The sequence below is a fragment of the Hippopotamus amphibius genome, chromosome 16 (assembly GCF_030028045.1).
Source record: "Hippopotamus amphibius kiboko isolate mHipAmp2 chromosome 16, mHipAmp2.hap2, whole genome shotgun sequence".
In the NCBI taxonomy this organism is placed as follows: Eukaryota; Metazoa; Chordata; class Mammalia; order Artiodactyla; family Hippopotamidae; genus Hippopotamus; species Hippopotamus amphibius.
This window is the reverse complement of record NC_080201.1, coordinates 59,075,297-59,083,756: the sequence shown is the minus strand read 5'-3', so window position 1 is coordinate 59,083,756 and position 8,460 is coordinate 59,075,297. Positions and strand designations below refer to the sequence as shown.

At 58.6% G+C, this 8,460-nt stretch overlaps 1 protein-coding gene across 1 annotated transcript; it reads right to left on the bottom strand.

Moving 5' to 3' along the window:
* Positions 1-624: 624 nt before the first annotated feature.
* SPIB (Spi-B transcription factor) lies at positions 625-7,662 on the bottom strand. The gene is made up of 6 exons (XM_057712931.1): positions 7,640-7,662; positions 6,548-6,575; positions 4,897-4,969; positions 4,399-4,610; positions 3,843-3,993; positions 625-2,615 (listed from the first exon to the last, which is right to left on the bottom strand). Exons 1-6 carry the CDS (start codon positions 7,660-7,662, stop codon positions 2,317-2,319), a joined length of 786 nt encoding a protein of 261 aa, XP_057568914.1. The 3' UTR covers positions 625-2,316.
* Positions 7,663-8,460: the final 798 nt, after the last annotated feature.

Genomic DNA, 8,460 nt, shown 5'->3' with positions numbered 1-8,460 from the left:
GGGCTCGGGGTTGGGGCGGAAGATGAGAGGGGAAGTAACGCCGGGTGAAGCACCCGGAGTGACTGAAGACAAGTCCCTCGGTTTTCTTCCTGCCCATCTTCAATCCGGCCCTCCCCAATCCTTTCCCAAAACCCCCTAAGAGCCGGAAACTTCCCCGCCTTCACGGAGCGCCGAGCCAACCCGGAGGCAACCTCTATGTGACGTCACGGGTTGCCGGGCAGACTGCTACGCGGCTCCTGCGGGTCCAGCCTGTGGGTGGAGCGCCGGGAGCCTGGCCACCCCTCCGCCTGCTGGAAGGCTGTATCCAGCGCGAGGGGACAGAAATCCAGAGAAGGAGGGCAGAAATTCAGAAAGTGGGGACAGAGACTCAGACGGAAAGGGAAGCAGGGAGAGGGTGGGGAAGAACTCCAATCGTCGAGAAGAGATGAAGACAAACATTGAATCGAACCTCAGCCTGGTTTGGCTCTAACTGCCTCTTGCATCTCCTCTCTTATCTCCCCCCTCGCCGTCCCAGTGTCTCTGAGGTCCAGCAGGCCCGGGTGCATGGACAGCATTGCGGTCCCTGACAAAGGGTCCTAAAAGTTCTGTCTACCTTGATTTATTTTATTTTATTCCACACTTGGGGTAATGATAATAGTTTTTGCAAAAGGTACCTCATTTGCAAGAGGAGGCCCCCCAAAGACACTTTGTCCCTGGCACGCACCTCCCACCCGGCGGCACCTCTGACCCCCACCAGGGAGGGGGTGTGTGTGCTGTCCTCTTGAGGGCAGGTCCCAGCCTGGGCTCTGCTACCAGCCGCTGTGTGCCCTCTTCAAGGACCTCTTCCTTCTCTGGGTCCTTGCTGCTCCTTCCTTCTGGCCATCAACGGGTGGATGGGTGGATTTCAGGAGATGTATCAAAGGCTTGACAGGGCTGCAAGGGACTTCCGAGATCTCTCTCCTCCTCTTCTCCCCCTTCACAGAAGAGCCAAACTGGCCCAGAAGCAGCAAGTCTTTCACTCTAGTTCCCCCAGCCACCCAGGCTCAAGAACTTGGGACTCTGGCTTCTCAGCCCACAGCCTCTGACACCCTCGTGGGTTCCAATCAGAGCTCCTACAGATCATCCATCTGGACTTCATCTCAGGTTGGATTCACACGAAAATGGTTGGGGCCAACGGACAAGTGAGAGAAGCCACTGGGGTATGACAGCCAGGGGCGACAGGGACTTGAGCAGATTGGAAAACAGATTCCCCTTTAGGAGTGGCGGCCACCCTGCTCCAGCCTCTCCCCACAAAATCCTGGCCCACCGTTGCCGGACTGCACAAAGTCTCTGGTTAGAGCTGACATGGGAAGGGCTGCCAAGGTCACCCAGAAATCAGTTGAGTGGCCAGAATGATCCCCAGCATGGCCCGAGGAGGGCATTTCAGGAGGGGGAGGGTCCCCATGAGAACTCAGGGCGGTTGGTGGGGTCCCCAAAGGGGCATTTCCGATGAGGACCCCAGAGGGGCCTCAGATGTGATTGGAGGGTCCCACACAAACAAGGGCCTCCCAGCGGTGGCCCAGACACAGCAAGGTTCACTGAGGTCCACCCCCCAGACCTGACAAGGGTGTTTTCAGACATGACAAAAGGATCCCAGAGGCACCCTAGATGTGATTGGAGAATTCCAGACATCAACAAGTGATAGCAGGGTGGTTCCAGAGAATTAGGGGATCTCAAAGATGACAAAGGGATCTGGGGGGACAGACAGAATAAGAGAGTCACAGATGGGCACAGAGACAAGTATGCAAAGGGTTCCCAGAGGGACCCAGACGTAACTAGGAGATCTCAGATCTGACAGGGGACTCAGACATGAGAAGGGGATCCCAGAGAGACCCTGGACAGGGCTTAGGGTTGCTGGCAGAGCCCCCTCCTGGTGTGACGATCTGTAGGCTCACCCTCCTCTAGATGAGACTGAGGGATCGCAGACACCCAAGGGATCTCAGAGAGGTCCTGGGATCGCAGACATCACGAGGGGTCCCCAGAGAAGCTCTTGGGATTCTGGAAGCACTGCCCTACCCCGCCCCTCCACACAGACACATAGTATAGTCGTCTCTGGTCCTTTGACCCAAGACGTGCAGATCTTGGGGGCCCCCGCACATGACAAGGGAATCCCAAAGGGGTCTCAGACACGTTTGGGGGGGATCCCAGAGGGACCCTAGGCAGGGCTTAGGGACTGTGGCAGCGCCCCGCCCCCGCCACGAGAGTGGGGGATCCGTGGGTCCTATGACCTAGGGTGTGGGGACACCCACGTGACACAGGCGTGGAGCCCCTGAGAGCCCCCGAGAGGCCACCCCGGGCTCAGGCCCGGCGGGCGGCGGGCAGCAGCGCACTGTCAAACTGGTAGGTGAGCTTGCGCTTGACCTTGCGGATCTCGCCGGTCTTGGCGTAGTTGCGCAGGGCGCGCGCCAGCTTCTGGTAGGTCATGCGCTTGCGGTTGCCCTTCTGCTGGCCCCAGCGGCGCGCCAGGAGCTCCTTGTGCTTGGAGGAGAACTGGAAGACCCCGGCGCCCGGCTCCACCCACCACACGCACTCGCGCATGTCTCCGCGCGTCAGCAGCCCGAGCAGGAACTGGTACAGGCGCAGCTTCTTGCGGGCCCCTGTGGCGGGTGCGGGGTGCGTTAGCAGAAGCAGCCTTCGGGCCCCGCCCCACGCCCTCCCCGCTTCACCCCGCCCCGGAACCGCCTAGCCTCTGTCTCCCCATCCAGAGATTTGGGGTGGGGAAGGTGGCTGCTAGGTACACTTGCCTGGCTCCGTCTGTGTCACACCCCCATCCGGGGCAAGTGGCCCCTCTTCCCTGAAGGTGTCACCCCAGAACCCCCATCTCCCATCCCTGCTTTATTTTTCAGGATGTGTGTCTGTCCTGTGTCTGCTCGGTGGCCAACACATATCTGTTGAGCGCATGGATGAATCTGTGAAATGGGTTGGCAGTGTTCCTCAAAGGCTTATAACAGAGCTGACTTGTGGTGAAGAGATTTGGAGTGGGTTTGAATCTGGCCATTTCTCCAGCTCCGGGTCTCTCAGCATGTCAGCTCCAGGGGGACTGGGGCCCTGCAAGAGGCCAAGGGGTCTGACTTCCGGGCTCCTATAAGCAGCAAGGGCCCCACAGAGTTGCGGGGTTCATAGCAGGCATTGGATACAAGAACCCCACCTCTGCCATTTTCCAGCTGTGTCACGTTGGGGTGGTGACTTAACCTCTCTGAGCTGGTGTTTCCTCAGCTATAAATGAGGCTTGTGTGTGTGTTTTACTTTTACCAATCTTTGTGAAGCTCTTAGGACCAGGTGCTGCACGAGGCACTGTACAATTATGGGCTCATTTAATCTTAATCATAACCCCACAAGATGGGGATGAAGAGAACAGTGCCCATTTTACAGGTGGGAAACGGAGGCCCAGATAGGGAAAGTAACTAATAATTCCAACTTCGGGCGGTTGAGTAATGGAGGTCGGGCACAGGGGCAGAAGCAGGGGTAGGGTAGCTGGGAGTTGCTATAATGATGATTTCTGTTGCTATTGTGTCCATAATGATGGTGAAGATTGACTGAGTGCTTACTGTGTGCCAGGCACTGCTGTCTCACTGACACGTATGACCCCCCCCAATCCTCCCAGCCACCAGCAGTAGACAGTATTACTGTCGTCCCCACTGTACAGATAGGAGACCAAGGCACAGAGAGGTAGAGACAGCTGCCCAAGGCAACACAGCCAGCAGATGGCAGATCTGGGAACTGCCCTCAGCGCTGGGGTATATGTAGTGGTTGCTTGGGAAGATATGGTTCCTTTAACCCCCCACCCCCATCTCCAGTTGGAGTCCCCCCCTCCCTCCACGTACCTGCCTCAGATCCCCTCCCATCGGGGCCAGCCACGAGGGCCTCATCCGACTCGCTGTCCGAGACCTCCAGGGCAGGACTGTCCAGCAGGAGGTCCTCCTCCTCTGACAGCACGGGGCTGGGATATGGGGCGTACGCCGGGGGGCCCAGGGTCTGTGGAAGGTCACGGTTACCTGCAATCCCAGGGTGGGGGCCCGCTTCTCTTCCTCCCTCTGCTTTCATCCCTTGGCCTCCTCCCGGGCCCTGGCTGTGGCCCTCCCCGCTCTTCCCACAGCCTGCACTCTGGCCTCGGTTCAGATCTCCATGGCGTGTCCAGGGCACGCCCGGGCCACCTCCACGAGAGCCCGCCCCACACAGATACGGGCCATTGTGCTGCCCCTTGACCCAGGTCTGTGCTTCGTCGGCTGGATAGTGCAATGGAGTAATAAGGCTGCTTAAGCTCAGAAGGTCATCAGAGGGGTAAAGGGGTTCCTGTGTGCACAGGTTTTGACCCAGTGCCTAGCACCTAGGAAACCTCTATCAAATGATGGCAGTTTTCATGGTTGCCCTGGCCCTCACCTGGCTCGTGAAGTCCTCTGCGGGGTACGCTGGGAAGCCGGGCCCCGGGGCCTCCAGGCTGGGGGCCGGGTCCAAGCTCCCCACAGGGCTGTAGGTTGAGGGTCCGTAACAGAGCTGGACACCCTGGGTGTGGCCGAAGGTGGCCACAGCCGGGTCAAAGGTTTCATAGGAGGCGGCTGGGACAGCTGGACTGAGGCCGTAGCTCCAGAGGTCTGGGGGGAAGGGCGCTGAATCAGAAGCCGGGAGGTCTGACCTCGGCCCCCTCCGCCTCGAAGCCCCCGCCAGCACAGAGGGGCCATTGTGGGCTGTGCAAATCTCTGACCCCAGGATTTGCATGGGCGAGCGAGTGAGTGGGAGAGGAAAGGGGAGGAGGTCTGGAGGCCTGGGCTAACCTTGTCCTGTTGTGCCAGGTGACAGCCTCCCTTGGGCCTCAGCTCTCCCATCTGTGAAATGGGCCCAAGGGGCAGGTAGGGAGGGGGCTGGGCCAGGGTCACTCACCAGGAGCCCCCTCTGAGTCGGGGTAGGTGGAGTGCTTGCAGCTGTCCAGGTCGTAGAAGACTCCATCTGGGTACTGATAGGGGTGGGGGAGGAAAAGGGGTCATCCCAGGCTGCAGGGAGACCCCACCCCACCCTGGACCAGCGGAGAGACTCCAGCAGGCTGGGAGAGGGAGAGAAAGAGAGATACAGAGACTAGGCACCAGAGATGGGGCAAAGAGAGAGACATCCAGAGATACAGAGACGGGAGGTATTTACAACACAATGGAAACAGACACACACACACACACACACACACACACACACAGAATGAGAGACACAGGCAGAGACATATAAAAACACAGAGACCAGGGTCTTGCAGAGGGACACAGCAACCACCTCCCACTAAGACTGTGTGTTCCCAGGAAGCCCAGCACCCCACCGATACACAGCTGGGACATCGGAGTAGCTGGGGAAGCTGTAGATGAGTTGCCCCAGTCTTGCCTGCCTCAGGGCGGGGCGGGGGGTGGGGGTGGTGAAGGGTAAACGGCACAGAAGTGTTCTTAACATGGGCAAAGAAGCTCTCCTTGCTTCTTTTATTCACCTCCATATTGCTTCAATTTGTCCCCAAGAGTCAAGTGTTGCTTTAGCAATTAAAGGCTAAAACTAGATATATGCCATCCTGAGAAACTAGTGATCACATCGCTAGGTATTTACCCACGAGAACTGAAAACGTATGTCCACGAAATAGCCTTATTCAAGAATAACCAGAGCAGCTTTAGTAACATCCCCAAATGCGAAACAGCCCAAGTGCCCACGGACAGGAGAACGGACACACGAACTGTGGTGTGGTCCTAGGACGGACTACTACACAGCAAGGAAAAAGGATCAACATCTGACACACACTTGATGCCTCGTGAAGGAAGCCAGACCCAAAAGGGGTCACCCTGCATAATTCACTTTATATAAAACTCAAAACCAAGCAAAATCAATCCACAGTGGAAAATATCAGAGGAGGGTATTGATTGGGAAGGGACGTCAGGGAATCTTCTGGAGTCATGGTTATATTCTATATCACGGTCTGGTTCGTGGTTACACAGGTGTGTGCCTACGTTAAAACTTCATAGAGCTATACACAAGACTGGTCACTTTCCAGACTTGTAAGGCAAACCTCAATTTTTTTTTTTAAAGCAAAACTCTTCAAGTTGGAGAAGGGTGGATGTGCTGGGGAAGGGGCGCCCATAGGGCATCTCTCTCCGGCACATGAGTGGGGTTTTATTTCTTGGACTGGGCTGTGAGTTTATGGGGTGGGGTAGAGTATTCTACATATCTGAAATCGTCCAGACTCAACTTCTGAAGATACAAAGTAAAGCAGATAAGGGAAGAAGGAATATGTAGAATTTACTGAATGTGGGATGGCCGGAGAAAGAGACACAAAGTCAAAGACCCACCCCTCCCCATTCAAGGACGTGAACCAGCGTCTGAGAGAAGGAAAGAGATGTTAGAAGAACGTCTGTGATGAAGGGGACAGGAAGGGGGAGCTTGGAGATACCGAGGAAAAGTCAGAAAGACGAAGAGACTGGAAGGAGCGGAGGGGGAAACTGAGGCAGGGAGGTCTCGATGGGCCACGTGGGTCACCCCGCACCCCTCCCAGACCCCCAGGGCCCAGACTCACCAGACAGCTGAAGTGTGGCCCGTCGAGCCTGGAGGGGGAGAGACACAGGGGCATGTCAGGGGCGTCTTCCGCCTCCTGAGTCTTGAAGGGGCTGGGCAGATGGGGGACAGGCGGCTGCAGCTGTGACCACCGCGGCTCGAACCGCAGCTCCTCCGCTGCTGCGTGTCTCTGTGTGAGACCAGCCCCACCGCACTCACCCCCACTCTCCCACCAGGACAGGAAGTGGGGGGTGGGGGCCAGGCAAATGTGCCCCCCTCCCCTGGGATTTGCATAGACAGAGGCTGGGCGGGGGCAGGGAAAGTGAGGGAGAGAAAGTCCCCGGAGAGAAGATGTGGGCGCCGGAGGGCGGGTGGGGGCGGGGAGGGGGCCTCGGTGAGCCAGTCGGTTAAATGGGTCCATCTTGGACCGGAGGAGAGAGATGGAGAGACGGGGGCGTCTGGGTAGAGATGGGAAAACACGGAAGAGGCTCAGCAGAGGGGAGGAGAGGACAGGAGGGAAGGGAGAAAGGTGTGGAGAGTCACGTCACATGCAATGGGATGCAGGAAGTATTTATTAAGGCCCAGAGATAGATGGGGTGGGGGACAGATAGATGAGGGATAGAAGGAGAGATGAGATGGACAGAGAGAAAAACGGGAGAGGCAGAGAAAGACACAGAGACAGGGAGAAAGAGGCAGAGAACAGAGACCCAGAAACAGAAAAGATGTGGCAAGAAGCACAGTGAGCAGGCCCAGTGAGTGAATCAGGGATGCAGTGAGACTCCGAGGGAGATGGGGTCAGAGACGGAGATGGAGGTCTGCTTGGGAGAGGACAGCAGGGCGGAGAGGAGCAAGTGTCCCAAGGAAAAGAGATCTTTGGGGGTCCGGGGGAGACAGGGATGGGATGGAGGAAGGAATCGAGGTGGCAGGAGGAAAAAAAAAGAGATCCAGAAGGGGCAAGAGACTGTGCGGGCCTCCCTCCGCTCCCACCCACCTGCCCCCTGGGTGGGGCAGAGACCACCGCCCCTGGGGGAGGCCCCACAGAGGGGTCAAAGGTGAGGTGCAGGGCAGGGGGGGTCAGGATCCTGAGCGCCGGTTTTGGGTGGCCCCCACTTACTGTGCAGCCTCTAGGGTGAGCATGATGGTGCCGGGCTGGGCTTGCTGCTGCCTGCAGCCACCACCCCTATTTATACCTTGGCCCAGCCCCCGGGGGGGGGGGGGCAGGGGTGCTGGCCGGCTGTGAGCTCAGCCCTCCTCGAAAATCCCCTCAGGGAGGGGGTCAGGGGAGGGGGCTGGATTGCACAACCCCTTGGTCACGTGGCGGGGAGGGTGGGCCCGGGGGCTGTCTGGATGTGGGGATCCCCGGGGTTGGGGTGGGTTGACCCTGATGGGAGATGGGAGAGGAGCTGGATCTGGGGGGGACCATGACAAAGTAAAGGAGGGCTCAAGGGGTCCTGTGGCCAGTGGAGGGGGGCTCTGGACCCAGAAGCCAGAGGGGAGTGGGTTGCTGGGGGCCGGGGGCCGTGCCGGGGGGCACGGACAGTGGGCGAGAGCACTGGGGGTGGGGGGGCGGCTCTCCGTGGGTGTGTGTTGGGCAGGGGTCCCTGAGAAAAACCCAGGCCAAAGCCAGTGGGGACCCCAAGGTGGAAACATTGTGGGTGTGTGACACGGGAGGGGGGTCCCCCTGGTCGTTCCGGAGAGAGGGAGCCTCCTCGTCAGGGGCTGCCCCAGGCCTGGAGGAAACAGGTCAGCACCTGGAGGGCGGGGCAGCCGGGCCGAGAGGAGCTTGTGACCGTAGATGCTCTGCTCACCGGAGCCTCGAGGGAGGCCTCACGGTGATGGTGGGGGGACCCAGCCCAGGGGTCTCGCAGGGAGAGTGAAGAGGTCCGGTGGGGGCTTCCTGGGGGTCAGGGGATCCCACTGAGTGGAGCTCACCCA

What these genes read in the sequence shown, in the direction of transcription:
- SPIB (XM_057712931.1), bottom strand. Translation starts at nt 7,662, where the DNA reads ATGCTCACCCTAGAGGCTGCACA. An exon ending in CTCACCCTAGAGGCTGCACA is followed by an intron (nt 6,576 to 7,639) that starts GTAAGTGGGGGC and finishes CTCCCCCTCCAG; the next exon opens with GCTCGACGGGCCACACTTCA. An exon ending in GGCCACACTTCAGCTGTCTG is followed by an intron (nt 4,970 to 6,547) that starts GTGAGTCTGGGC and finishes CACCCCTATCAG; the next exon opens with TACCCAGATGGAGTCTTCTA.